Below are 14,933 nucleotides of genomic sequence, written 5' to 3'. Positions count from 1 at the left end.
CGGCCTGCGCGGTCGGCGGTAGGCCGCGGGCTCGCCTGGGGTTTTCCCCACCCCACGTGTTTCTGGCGCGCCGCTGGTTTTCCTGTGCGAGCGCCGAGCCTCGGAGCAGCAGAGCTGTAAAGCAGTAAGCGGTGAGCGAGTAGCTGCGTCTAAAAACGGTGTGCTTATGTTATAACTGAGTGGTCTTTTCACAGGCTGCGAGCTTAAAGCGGATAAGGAGTATCAGTTCAAAGTAGATGATGAAGAAAACGAGCATCAGCTGTCTTTGAGAACGGCAAGTATTGTTTGGTTTTTAAGCTTGTTTTTTTAATCAGTGGTGTGCGATGTTGTGAGAAGTGAGTTTTTTAACATGTACGTTTGTTACACTTCTTTATTTTGGCGGTAAGCGTTTTTATGTGAATCTGTTAAATAATAAGCTCTTATTGGGAGTGGAACGTACCGTCTCACTTGAAATATTTGCTGCGTTGAAACAGAAAGTTTAAAATATCCACTAATATTGTGTCGTTTACAGTAAGCAATGCAAGGCTGGGAAAGTTGAAAAATTAACTCACAGTAGGTTAGTAAATATGTACTAAAAGGAGTTAAAGGCCAGAATATACACTCTGACATCTCTAATGCAGTAGTTCAGATGCTGCAGGAGCACAGGGGGAGGATAGATTTATACTAGTCATGGATGGGCACATTTTAGTAGACTTTTATTAGAAACTTTATTTTTAAAAGCTTTTCCATATGTTTCCCAAACATAATTCCAGTCCTTTTTTTCCCATAAGCAGCTGATAACTAAATTTAAATGGGGGCTGTGTGTGTATGTTTTGATTTATTTTCCTTAGTGTTGTCCTTTCTAAGGATGTAACTGGGAAACGCTGTCTTTTGTTCAGGTAATTCATCTAACAGACTCCTCGCTGAGCAGGATACTCCTGGAAATCGGGATCTGTACACTGAGAGTTCTTAGATGTGTCCTTAGATCTTTCTGCTGCCACACAAGCAAGACACTATTTCCAGGCCTTTGTTCTGGGCTGAGCATGTTACTTCTGGTTAGCAGAAAGATAATATGCCACAACTTCACAGGCAAGGAACTGAAGAGTTGCAGCATCTCTCTACTTCATGGTTTATTACTGTTTGTTTAAATACAAAGAGATAACTTGATGATACTTGGAAACAAGTGTCTTATAATTGTGGATTACTTCCTACAACAGAATTGCTTCCCACAGGAGACTTGCATAACAGTGCTCTCCAAACTTATTCACAGTGATAGTTACGACACTTTAATATAGGCATTAGAGTTTTGTGAATCATGTGTCCTCAGTCCTTGCATTTTATGAAAATTACAACCTGGACTTGACAACGACTAATTTGTTCTTAATTAGAATGTCTTTTGAGGGAAGAATATAGCAGTAAAGTATGTATAGGGCAAGTTCATGTGGATAGTTCTCATATCCGAATGTTTGTCATGCAGATGAAATTAGTCACTTGAGTTGTATGGCTTTATCCAAAGATCCTGTTTTTGGAAAATTACCTATAGCATCTCTTCTGATCCTGTGCACTCTTCATGGGGGATGAAGCAGATTGAATGCATACCAGTACTTAAGTTTTTAGGGTTGTGGAGAAAAAAATCTTAATTCAATAACCTGCCTTTTTAAAGACAAAAGATGATACACAGGAGAAACGGGGGTTCAAATAACAAATGACAAACTGGAAATGTCTAAGAGGCTTGGAAAGATCTTGGACATGGCTACAAACAGAAAATGCCTTGACAAGCAGAGGAAGGAGTTGATGGAAGATGAAGTGTGAAGGTAGCAAATACCCGGGGGCTGATCTGCACACCTGATAAAAGACTAGATGTAGAAAGATTGATGTCAGTTAAGATAGACAAATGACAAACTGGAAATGTCTAAGAGGCTTGGAAAGATCTTGGACATGGCTACAAACAGAAAATGCCTTGACAAGCAGAGGAAGGAGTTGATGGAAGATGAAGTGTGAAGGTAGCAAATGCCCGGGGGCTGATCTGCACACCTGATAACTGACGTCAATCTTTCTACATCTAGTCTTTTAAGATAGAAGTGTGGCGATGGACTTGGGTATGAGGTACAGAAAGAAGTGGGGAGAAAAAAGGATAAAAGTGAATGGGAGGGAGGATTGATGCATATAGAGGTAGAAAGTGGCATGAGGGTTTCTGTAAATGTCTTACTAATGATACTGAGAACATAAAGAGGGATGGTCACTGCTTCATTACCTATTTATTGCCAGTGCGCATTCCTTCAGTGTAGAAATTAAAGCACATGAATGGATATTGCCAGACACTCAGTAAATTAATAGTAAGTGCTGTAGTATTGCTTGAACTGGTGTAAATGACAGGAGTAACTGGGGTGGAGGGCATGCTCTTAAATTCTTGGCCTGGTGGGTAGTTTCACCAGCTGAATGATTCAGTGTTGTTGCTAACCCATTTGAGAGGTGAGATCAGAGCAGCAATTTCACTAAATTTACAGTAACAAACCTTGCCAGGAGTAGTGAATCCTATATCCTGTTTCTCAGCCTTCAGTCTGATGCATCTAGTCTGGATCATTATAGCCTGCCTAAAACTCAGCTCTTGGAGAATGGCGATTTGAGTTGTATGCCTCTGCCTGAAGTGTTTACACCCACATCTTCCATGGAGGGTGGAAAGCTTTCTTTTCATGGGCAATGGGAAAGGAAAGAGAGAGCCTTGTTCACTTGTCTCAGGAATAATTGTAGTACTTCAAGGGACTCTTGGTTTTCCCATCTCTTGTGTGTAATCCTGACTCAGGTGCCAGAGGTTCAGAGAACTGGAATTTCAGGCCTGTCCCATGTCTTGTCACTCATTTGCCTTTCCTGCAGCTATGATTTTTGGATCTTCAGAAAGTGCCAGACTTGTACCCAGTGTAAGGAATCCAGGCACTTTGAGTTTTGAAATGTTCTGGGACAGCAGCTCTCAGGCCTTGGTGAATGAACGCAGAAGGCATATGCGTAAATGACAGCACTGAACTGAGCAGTTGTTAAGACTTAACTCCTCTTTGAATGTCAAGTAAGCAAAAGGTGTGTAGTGTAAGTGATAGTTAAGCAATTGGCAGATGAAACATGGCAGGCAGGGGAAGGGTAAAGGCTGTGATTCTGGAGTAGTGACAGCAGTTGTTTCCCTTCCTCTAGGCATGTGTTCGTACTTCTTCCCTTGGGTCAGCTTCAGTGCTGACTGGACTTGTCACTGACCCATTTCAATGCAATAATCCAGTAGCAGAGGAACTACTCACTCTCATCAAAACACATGCCTTGAGTTGCACCTTGCAAGTGCCGGTGTTATGGGGAAAGAAGATACTGGCTCGGGGAGGAGTGCAACTGAATCATTAGCAGTCAGAAATACAAACTTCAGTCATAAGAGAATACAGAACAGTGAACGGAGTTTAAAAGACTTCAGAATATTTGGGAAGATTCTCAGAATGTGCACTGTTCTTTACTTCACAGGTTACTTTAGGGGCTGGAGCCAAAGACGAATTACACGTTGTAGAAGCGGAAGCATTGGACTATGAAGGCAACCCTATTAAAGTAGTGCTGGCATCTCTGAAAATGTCAGTGCAGCCTACGGTAAGTACAGGAACTTGGAAAAATCTACTATAAATGAGGTCTTGGGTGAGAAAGACAAATCAGAAAAGGTTTTGGTTGACTGAATTTTAGTGAAACTGTGCAGTGGTCAGTGGGTTCAGACAAGTATCAGTTTTGGCATGTGTAGTAAATACAAGCTAAATGTGAATATATTTTTTTGTGCCTAGTAGACTTACTCTAGTCATCTGGAGATGATAGACTTTTGTTCAAATTACGCATTTTTTTAAAGAAGTGATAGTAATTATGCGTGTCATCTCTATGTATACAAATGTATGCGTTTGCAAGCAGATGCATCTATAGCCTGCGTTGCTTTCTCTGAGAAAAGTCTAGTTTTTGTGCAGGTCCCAAACTTTGAGAGATTCTAAAGGTGACTGCTACCCTTTCTTGATTTAAGGGTACCCTACTTGTCATTCCTGCCATCTGGAATGTAATTTGAATCAGTGTTGCTGATGTTGTACAAGTGGAACCGCACAATGCTGCGGGCAGGTGTGATGGATAATGTTCAAATCGGCATTGCTGCCAAGATGAGTAGAAACAAATGTGTATTGGTCTGGCTTTGAAAAGTGTGCTTTAATTATGATAAGCAATGAGAGTATAGCAAACCCTGTTATGGCGTATTGACCCTGAATTGACTAAATACTTCAGGAGTATTCTGTCAGATGGAAACTTTATTAGCCTTGGAGTCTACAGATGTCAGTGCTCTTGGTTTCTTTGAATGAACTGTCTTGTTAAGCACACTTTGCCTTTAATATTTGAATAAGTAACAATGCTTTTTTCCTTAGGTTTCATTAGGTGGCTTTGAGATCACACCACCGGTGGTCTTGAGGTTGAAGTGTGGTTCAGGGCCCGTTTACGTCAGTGGTCAACATCTTGTAGGTATGTGTTACTCTGGTTACTAATCTGATCTTGCTACCTGTCAGCACCAACAGAACTTGAGTGGTGTATGTGGTATCTCAAGCAGTAGTTTCTCTAATACTGACCCTCTGAATCTTTAATTCACTGTCCTCAGAAGCATGAGGTAGTTGTAGGACAAAGGAGTTCAGAGAAATGCTTGCATACCTTTTCTTGCCTCTTGTTTTGTATGGATAAAGGGGAGTTTTGTCAGCCTTGCAATTTGAGTTCTAATTTCAAATGGGTGTTAGGTTCCTGGTGTTCGTGTCTCCCAGCAGAAAGCTGTGAGCTTTCTGGTATCATTTGAGAGTGTGAGAAGACTGCTCATGAAATAGTTTTGAGTTGCACTAAAAATTAAGCCAGGACTAGCCTTCTCCTTTGTAGAATTGTCTTTGAAACTCTTTCTAGAAGTCTCCTTAAATGTGTCTCCTTAGAAATGGAGAAAATCATATTCTTGACGTTACATGGCTTCTTTTCTGTGAGGAACGTTACAGACTGTGTATGGTTGGTATTCACCCATTTTGGATTTCACTGTAGTAGTATCTGCATACAGTCAACTGGAAGAGTGTCTGATCCCAATGGTTAGGTTGCTAGTAGGAAGCTTCCTCCTATCAATTCAGCACCTCAATAAAACCATGCCTATTTAGTTGTGGGTGATACTCTTCTGTTTGTTTCTCACTAGCAATCTTGTTTTAACTATTGTTAAATGAGGTGGTTTTTTTTACACGTTGCCATCATTTTATCAGCATTAGAGGAAGAACCAGAGTCAGACGATGAGGAAGATGATACAAAAATTGTGAACGCTTCAACGAAGAGACCAGCAAGTGGAGGAGGAGCTAAAACACCACAGGTATATATGCTTTCAGTCAGCTTGTCTGCAGCATTTCCTTTTGGTTTGGTATTAATGCTGCCGCTAGGAGTAAGCAGTTAGAGGGCTTGCTGCGATTTACTTATACATGGTCTGTTGACAGCTGTGGGGGAGGGTTATTTTGTACTTGGGTCTTGACAAGTACAAAATTATGGAAGAGTAGTTAAGTACGGATAGCTTCCAAAGCTGTGCTGGAGGGGCCTAATATGAAGGCTACTTCTATGTGGAAGCTTTGTCCACTACAGTAACTGAGTGTGTGCAGATTCTAATATAAACATTGGTGTACTGCGAGGGTTTAAATGCTGATGGAAGCTCTGTAGTGTAGCAGGAAGGGTTCATATGCTCAGAGCATGCTGTAAATTTGTCAATAGCTTTTGACTTGTCAGCTGTAACTTACTGATTTTTAGCTAAAATTGATGAAAGATAGTCTTGTAATTATGCCACAAATCGTTTTGGATCAAGGTTGCTGTTTATTAAGACAATGGTATTGACACTTCACATACTTGATCTTTTTTAAGAAAAAAGCAAAATTATCAGAAGATGATGAGGAGGATGATGAAGATGAGGAGGAGGAGGATGAGTATGTATTCTTGTTAACATTTTGAAATACAGGGTTAACTTTCAGAATACGAATTGTGTGATATAACTGTTAAGTGAGCAAGCTACTTTTTTATCTTGGCTACAGAAACAATTACCTAAAGTTTATCTCCACAATGTGATCTAAATTAGCGTTATTCAAGTATGTCATAGTGGGTTATAAAACTTAATTTCATGTAATTCATTAACTTTTAATATAGAATTTTTTATTAGTAGTAGTGGAAGTCATAAGGTAATGTGTCTTCAGTATTAAAGCAGAAGGGAATGCATTTAACTGCTTTAATGGTAGTAAGTAGAGTATTTGGCCCAATACCTTGCCATGTGTTAAAACAAGGTATAAGGTAGACTTGGGAAGATTACTTGCTTCTTTCATGAATAAAACATTTTTAACTGGGGGTGAGAGGGAAGACTTAATTCCTAATGTGGTTAAAGCTGTGAGTATGAATCTTGTTATAGTGAATTACTACCTTTCTAATTGCAGTGATGAGGATGACTTAGAGGATGATGAGGAAGAAATGAAAACACCAATGAAGAAAGTAAGTGGCATGTATACACACACACATTGTCACCCTCTTCACTTCACCCATGAAGGATTAAACAGCCTGTTTAATGAACTTTAAAGGAAGTGAGTGATAACACCAGGTGGACTTAATATCTGCAGCAAAGTTTCTTCAGACAGGGGGAGCAGGTGCTAACACCTCTTAACTTACTAATAGGTGTTAATTAACTGTCCTGATTTTGAGTCATCTTTGAGGATTCATATGAAGACCCCTAAAGCAGAAGTGTGTGTGTGTGTGAGCTGTGTTTGCATAAGTGAGTAGCTGTTTAGGTTTGAACTCTGCATTTATTGTAATGCAGAAGCTAACTGAAGTGTCCTTCTGCAGTGTTGTTTTACAATGGACTAGTTATCAATACAAGGGATGACAGTAATTGGGCAGATAGTCCCTTAAATCAATGAGTTTAAGCACAGCTATTTGGAATGTGTGAATGGGATGCTTTTGGTTTAGCTTAGTCTGTATAAAGAAATTGTAATAGGACATTAGAACACTTCAGTGTGAATGCACATCCAATCCATGTTTTATTTCTTTTGCTGCAGAGGGGTGGCTGGGTTCTTAGCGTGTGTATGCACACGTGCGGTTGTCAGACTGGTATGATTCCATGTATGGCTGTTGGGCAGCAAACAAAATCCTGCTCAAAGATGAGGGTTGTGCTTTGCCATTTCAGTTAGTCCTGCATGCTGTGAAAAAGGTCTCTGTAGCAACCTAATTTTCAATAAAAAAAGGGATCTAAATGTATGAGCCCATTGGAAAAGGTTCACTTCAGGCAGCCGAGTGCTTGAATGTGAAGTACATCAGCCCTTGAGTGCCATCTGGTGGTAAACTGAACTGTAAGACAACTTGGCAACTGCAGAGGTAGAAGGCAGTAACTTTTTTGAACTTGTGTACTTTGGCTTGAATTTATTTTTACATATCTGCTATTCAGAAGCAAACATTCAGTGATTTGCTTCACTATATGCTGCTTTATCCTAATGAATTTCTATAGGTGATGGTGCATAATAGTTTAAGGCCTGGTAAAGACAATCTGAACTGCAGATTTCCTGCCATCTAATCAAATCTAGTGTGGCTGAGGAAATGGTCCTTTGACTTACATAGGAATATAAGAATCCAGTTCTTAAATGTACATGTGGCATTGTCCATCCACAACCCAGATGGTATTTCTGTATGAAATGCCAAATGAGGTAATGGTTGTGTTAGAAAAAACAAATAGCACTGAGTCAGATCTTGGAATTGCAGTGCCATCTAGAATTAGTCTTATGCGATACCTGCCTCCAAAAGTCTGCATGGTAATATATAAGGAAAGATGCAATACATAAGGAAAATATAGTGGAGGTCCCACATAGCTGTATGGCATCGTAACAAAACTTGATCTTGGTTATGTTATGTATTGTGCTGCATCAACAGGTTTTTCACTCGGGTTCCTGTAGCGTACATGCTTTTTGCTTAAATAATGGACGCTGATCATGTTGCATGGGCAATGAGAATGCTTTTTTGTTTGATGTTAAATAGTATGTATTTGTCACTAAGTCTTGCGTATTATGTTAGCGAGCTTAACATTCACTAGCAGTGTTTCATGGCAAATGAACTTAAGTGCTTTCTTTTCAGCCTGTCCGTGAGGCTTCAGGAAAAAATATGCAGAAAGCAAAGCAAAATGGGAAAGACTCTAAGCCGTCCACACCAGCATCAAAATCAAAAGTGAGTGAAGGCAAATGAGTAAAACAAATATTTGTTCTAGTGTTGGAAGCTAGTTTTCTTGCCTAATGGTAACTTAAGTAATGTACTAACCATTAAGTTAGGTTTTTGAGTCTTATTGTGAAGCACGCTGGGGATACTCTTCATTGCTTCGTGTTCCCCTGTGAAACTCTAGTGATCGATATATAACTATTAACAGCCAAGATTCAAAATGAGACATGCTGTCCCTTGTGAGTATTGGTGATCCCACGGTTTAAAATACAAGTCTGTATTTTTTTGTGTAGCTGCTTGTACAAGAGGATGAGTGCCAACTGTGTTGCCACTGCAGTACAACAGGAGGCTGCTGCTAATAAGGGAGTCTCACTTAACTGATCCATTTGAGAACTGTTTTCTTGTTCAGTTGCGTTGTAGTTGTCAAGCTTCCTTGTGCAGCTTTTCCTTGCTGTGTGTACTTGAACTTGCATGCAAGGAACCTTGATACAGAAATTAGTGTGGGATGGATGGATGGCAGAGGATAGCATCTGAAAAGCAGTGCAGATGTGTGCCTTTTAAAGCATGACCTAATCTGGCTGCAGTTGTGGAGTAAACTCTAAAATCACTGAATGTTTGGGCTATTTTCAGTTTCATTTCTGTTGGGAGAAAGAGCTGCGTAGACACCTGCCCAGAAGTGTAAGATACTAGCTATGCTAACTGTGGTAACTCCAAACTTAAATGTTGTTCTTTTCCTTGTCTCTGAGGAATGTCTTGGAAGCACAAATTTAACTGCTGTGACTTTTTGAAAACTATCTGAGGTATTTATGTGATAGCTAGTTCTTTTATTCCATATAAATTCTATAGTAGGTTTTAACGCTCTTGTTTTTAGAAAACTTGATCTTGTATACTATGCAGCTTTATGTATGTGCAAGTTGCTAATGAAATGAATAATTTTCAGACTCCAGATTCCAAGAAGGATAAATCTCTAACTCCAAAAACACCAAAAGTCCCTCTGTCATTAGAGGAGATTAAAGCAAAAATGCAAGCGTCTGTAGATAAGGTGAGTTTTTGGAAACTTCAGGTTTGTTTGTCAGCCTTATTTTTGCACTTCCACAGATTAGAATAATTGGGTGTTTTTAAGAAATGGTTACATGTCATTGATTGCTGTGCTGTTATCAAGAGTATGTTGATGTTGAAGCTCTGAAAAATGAAAACTCATTTGGGACAAAAAGAAGCCTCTACTCGTGAGAAACAAAACACCTACTTTGTTTTTGTATTCCTCCAGTAGTGGTGTGTAGTAATCTGGTATTTCATAGTGAACTGTCTCAGTTAAAATTTCTAAAAAAACCACAACAAAACAACAATAAAAGCAACAAACTTTAGGTGATATTTATTCTAAAGTTGTCTTAACTAGTGTATGCATTTTATTTTAGGCAACTAGAGTAAAGCAGAGTTCTTCACATGCTTGGAATTGTTTGGTCTTAAAGCAGTATGCAACTTAGATATCCAGATGCTTGTAAGGCTTTATAACTGCCAGAAGGGGGAGGTAGGTGCTTGTGATTTGCATTAGTGAATCAATGAAGACCTGAAAGCATTTGGTTTCTGAGCTGGAGATCTGGGGTTAATTGAGTCTCCCTGCAAGGGATGTTTCATCTTTTGAAGGTCACAGGGCAGTCACTCGGCTTTTGGTTGCTATCAGCTTTGACTAGCACTTCACGGTTACGCATATGAGTATTCTTCTTAGCTGCTATTTAAGTATAAAAAAGAAAATTGCATTTTAGTTACAGGCTGGTTGGGTGAAAGTGTAGCAGGTAATAGCAATTCTTTCCCCCTTAGCCAAGTGTGGAAGCCTTTGTGGTAGCTAGGGGTGCAGCTCAGTACACATGCGTACTGCAGAATAGGTGGTAGTGAGGACCTGACATCTAGGCCATATGAGTTCTGGTTTTACTTCTGTAGCTCAGGAGCATGCTTACAGATCATATGCTCATTTGTGACTGAACCAGATCCTTTATTGGAGACTTATTTTTGGCTAAAACCTACACTGATGTCAGTGCTATGAAGAATTCTGTTTTTTTTTTGTTTGGTCTGAAATGATAAACTTTTTCCCCTTATATTGGCAATCAAGTCACCTAAAGAATTAGGATTATCTTCTGCTTAGATTCTTGATGTTTCAAGGCAGTTTTGTCCCAGGAATGCAAAATAAGACAAAAAGTGTCTCAATATAGAGTGGATTCAGAGTGAGCAATGACAGATTGTGATCAGGATCAAAATGCATCTCTCTAGATTGTGAAGCTGACAGTGATGGATGGTATAATTCTGCTAGGTCAAACTAACCTCTTGGATCTAGGGGATGCTAGGGTGGTTTTTTGCATGACTCAGAGGAGCCAGGATTAGTGTTGTTTCTGCAGTGTAAGCAGAAGTGGCTGAGCTGCTCACAGTAGACGGATGTCCCTATGGAGACCAGATAACTGGCAAGTAGCTTTAGAATATACTTTCTGTTGCTGAAGAGTTCTTGCTGGGAAATGCTGTGTAAGCACAAATATGTAGAGGCAATAGCAGGAAGCTTAATGTAATGTTTTCCAAGATGGTGCTAGAGCATACCTTAGTGAGGCAAAAGGTTTGTGCGTTGCCATATACAATAGCACTTCTAGCTGACAGCCAGCAAGTTAGCAGCTTTAAAAACCCCCACTTTATTATTTTATTAAATTATTAGAGTGGAACTGCTGTATTACGTAGTAAGTAGATGTCAGCAAGCTAGTAGAAAAGCATCAGTACTTGACAGAATCCAGGGGTAAGACACTGTCCAAATCCAAGCTTTTGGTTGCAGTATTGCAGTTTTAAACCTTCGTACTGTGGCTTTGTTTCCTTTGAACATAAAACTGCTGTCTTCTGCGGTGTGCTGAGTAGCAGCTAAGTGTACTGTCATAATTGGCTAGGTATATTTCAAGTGATGCACCTGAAAAATGGGATAAATATTACTCATGGGGCATGTGAAAGTAAATCTGTCTCTTAAAATAGTGTGCTGTATTATTTTACCTGGAGATAGGAGAAGACCTGGAGATAAACCTAGATCCGTGAATTACTGAATCTGCTTTGTACATTTGAGTATGTACAAAGACCATTTCAGAGATAGAAGCAAACGTCTCTAGAACAGCTCTTTAAATTCATAGAACTAACGTATTAGAATGACTCTTAAAGGGTAGGTGGGAGATGAGTTAATTTTTTGCTCTAGAGAGATGAAGTTGAAAAAACCTACCTGTGAAGGGTAGTAATGTCTCAAGTTGCATGCTGTAGTAAGAATCCATAAATAAGGAATTAGTTCTAGTTTACCTGAATAGCATATGAACGTTGACTACAAACAGGATTATCTTAAGTGGTGAATGCTTGTTGTTATGTTTCTGAGCATGAGTAAAGATGCTTGTATAGCCATATAGTGTGTAGGCACTCTTGTGAGAAATACCTGGGTACCGTAAAGAAGCAAACTTTTAAAAGTGGTTTAAAAGCAGATTGGTTTGGGATGTTGCAAGGTGAGTTCAGTAAAATTCTTTGTATGTTGCAAAGGGTTTACGCTTCGTAAGTTATTTATTGGAACCATTAAATGACCTGCATACACAAAAGCTTGCTTTTTTCAAAATAGGGTTCTTCCCTTCCGAAGCTGGAGCCCAAATTTGCCAACTATGTTAAGAATTGCTTCAGGACGGAGGACCAGAAGGTAACTGAATTTATTGGAACTTGATAAGGTCCAAAAATTTTTATAACCTGACTTAGGGATTCTTTTCCACTTCTTAATCTTTACAAGCTTTGGACTGTTTCAAAGAGTTACAAACCACGAACAATACTTCAAATTAAATAAATGGGAACAGTTTTAAGGGTTTAGTTGGCTAAGATGGGAAAGCTAATATTTTATTACATTTTTCCAGCTTTTATATGGTTGGTAAATTATCTCTTGCTTACTAAACCCACAGAATTTTCCTTTTGGCACCATATTGGCTAAGGAAATGAGCTGTGGTTTTCCGTGCTGCTGAATTTGGCCACCTAGGCCAGTCTGCTGTTCAGCCTTTTGTTGGGGAGGGTGTCTGGGAGGGGGAACTGTTTTGCGATTGAGATTATGGCTTTCTTGCTACATTTTCTCCCAAAGTCAACTGAACTCTTGTAAGAGGGCAAGCCAAAAGGTGGTATCAGGAAGCAAGTTTCCGAATTAGTTATTACTCAACGTATACTAGGCTAAAATGTGTCTTAGATTTCCCTATCAAAATTCCTGTAAGTTAAAACTTTCTTCCAGTGACAGAATTCCTTACGATTTCCTGCTTCCTTCAGTGGTTCAGAGTAAACTTGTCTGATAGACAAATTGATAGGTTCTTGAAAGAATATTTAAAAGCAGTTAGCCTCAGCTACTGGAGTTGGTGTGACATTAGCCAGGGTAGGCAGAGTTCAGCCAATATTTGCCTAGCTGGTCCACACCCATCCTCTCACCTTCACTGAATTCTTACTATTGTGACTTACAGTGAGTAACAGTCTTCTAGCAGAAGGACCGAATGTCTTGCTTTCAACCTGATTTTTTCTCTGAAAGGAATGCATTTTTGTTGTAATTTAATGTCAATATTTTGTGGAGTAAGTGGCGATAGTAAATTGAAAATAATTAGAAAAATGGATTTCAATTTCTAACTTTTTGTGTACACTTCCAGGTCATTCAAGCTCTCTGGCAGTGGAGACAGACTCTGTAAGAAAAGAAAACAGTTTAAACAGTTCATTAAAATCTGCAGTCTTATTTCTGTAACCATTATTTGGCTGTCCTTTTTACAAAAGAGCGTTCCCTACCGTGGCTGATAAATGTCATCCAGATTACCTTGCCAAGAATGTGTTGTCCAAAATGCCTGTTTAGTTTTTAAAGACTGGACTCCACCCTCAGCTTCATTTTAAGTATGTATGGAATGTTTTGATAAGGCATGGTGGTGGTGGTGGTCAGACAAATGGAAATGGTGGGGAGACTAAATGTATGTGGAAAAAAAATAAAATTTAGTATTTTAATAAAGTACTATCGTTTCTTTTTTATGGGTTGGGGGTAGTCTGCATACTGAACCCAGAACATAACAGGGCTTTAAAGTTCTCATAGGAACCTACTGCTAAGTATTTCAGCTACTTCTCTTTACCAAGTACACATCAGATAGCCTCATTTATGTTGTCAACTTTAAAAACAACTTGACTCAATTCCATGAGCTTTACAGCTACTGAGCAGATGATTGGTGAGAAGACTTAAGTGGTAAGTGGGACTTTATTCTTGTCTAGAAGTGACCACTAATTATATAATTGCCTAAAACAGCCTTTCCTGCATCTCGATTTCTGACCAGCTTCATTGCTCTTTGGTTTATGGTTTCTGTCTAACAACTGAGTTGGTAGGGCTTGTGACTCCACTTGTAAAATGTAATACTTTTGATTTGGGAATTGCTGGCTGTGCTGTTAGACCTCTGAGGGGCTACAGTCTCTGAGGTTGTCTCACGTAATGACTCCTGTGAGGGTTTTGTGGAGAAGAGAATTAGCTTGAATGCTCTAGGGTGTGCCTAGAGAGCTCACTGAGGGAGATCAATGCCAGTGGATAAATTCCTGGGAATGATGAGCTGATCTCAGATGGGCAGGTAGTCCTATCACAGTTCCTTGGGTCTTTTCTGATTACTGCCTACCAATGATACTAAGAGGCTGAGTTAAAACAAATTTTTGGACCATTCTTGGTTGTCATAAAGTAGAAATGCCAAGGAATAAGGGCTCTTTCAGGTGAAGGGGAGAAGGAAAACATGGCATACCTGGCACTGAACTCTTCCTCAAGGCTCTTGTCTAAATGCTGTATTGCTTCAAATGCTTGAATCCTGTATCTATGTGTAGTAACTGCAGTAATGGTTATGAAGACAGAAAGAATATTTAAAACATTTAAGCAGTTGTATGGTAACTATTAAAAGGATTTAATCGTTGCTATGTGTGAGAATTAATGCAACTGGCTTCTATTTTTCACAACAGAAAAATCTTACTTGAGAACAGAAGGGCCTTAAAGCAGGCTTTAGCAGGTTGAGTTTCTTCCACTTGAAGGACTTGCACAGTTGGGGTCCTGCAGCGGTTACCTTCACAAGACATGGTAACTTCCTTTGTTGGGGTGTGCTAATTGGGCACGGGGTCTCCTTTCTTACTGGATGTTCGTTTTTCCAAGTTGTTCTAGAAGCAGAATGTGTGACTTGGTTTGTGAAATTGTCGCTGGAAATACTTTTAAGGTTTGCTATTATAAAAACCTTAGTTTCTATAGTTGAGATTCTGGGCATGATGGAAACCAATGCAAGTCTCCAGAAGCAAATAATTTCTTTTTGGAAAAACAAAGCCAAGGAAAGTGCATGGTAGAGAAGCGAAACACAGTGCAAGTCTGGTGTCGAAGATTCATTTAAACTTGAGTATAAGTACAGTATGTGAAATGGCAGGGTATAAGGGTTTGAAATGCCTGTTCTGGTGGGGTTATGTCAATAGATGATGTCATATGCACAAGTGAGAGCAAATTTCCCTGGTGAAATAGAGCTAATGGCACAGACAGGCTTATTTAAGCAAAATTGCCCTCAATTTTGGCTGAAACAAGTGAAAATTGTACAGTAATTTCAGTAAGAGGCTATCCAGCCAATAAAATATTCTGAGTATTAAACTTTAGAGATGGAAAAGCCCAGGGTGTTGTCTGTCTATAGGTCACTGACCAGGTCTGTGGGGCGCAGCTG

At 39.5% G+C, this 14,933-nt stretch overlaps 1 protein-coding gene across 1 annotated transcript in view; it reads left to right on the top strand.

Moving 5' to 3' along the window:
- NPM1 (nucleophosmin (nucleolar phosphoprotein B23, numatrin)) overlaps positions 1-13,225 on the top strand; it is a 22,022-nt gene extending 8,797 nt beyond the window's left edge. Inside the window, exons 3-12 of the mRNA XM_009330033.1 lie at positions 181-274; positions 3,475-3,594; positions 4,395-4,488; positions 5,250-5,353; positions 5,890-5,951; positions 6,450-6,504; positions 8,131-8,220; positions 9,149-9,250; positions 11,828-11,902; positions 12,876-13,225. Of these exons, the coding sequence (XP_009328308.1) occupies positions 181-274; positions 3,475-3,594; positions 4,395-4,488; positions 5,250-5,353; positions 5,890-5,951; positions 6,450-6,504; positions 8,131-8,220; positions 9,149-9,250; positions 11,828-11,902; positions 12,876-12,914 (835 nt within the window). The 3' untranslated portion in view covers positions 12,915-13,225. The remainder of the gene's footprint in view (positions 1-180; positions 275-3,474; positions 3,595-4,394; positions 4,489-5,249; positions 5,354-5,889; positions 5,952-6,449; positions 6,505-8,130; positions 8,221-9,148; positions 9,251-11,827; positions 11,903-12,875) is intronic.
- Positions 13,226-14,933: the final 1,708 nt, after the last annotated feature.

The sequence above is a fragment of the Pygoscelis adeliae genome, unplaced genomic scaffold (genome assembly GCF_000699105.1).
Source record: "Pygoscelis adeliae isolate BGI_AS28 unplaced genomic scaffold, ASM69910v1 Scaffold248, whole genome shotgun sequence".
Lineage (NCBI taxonomy): Eukaryota > Metazoa > Chordata > Aves > Sphenisciformes > Spheniscidae > Pygoscelis > Pygoscelis adeliae.
The sequence above is the reverse complement of the archived record's forward strand: the minus strand, read 5'-3'. Positions and strand labels throughout refer to the sequence as shown.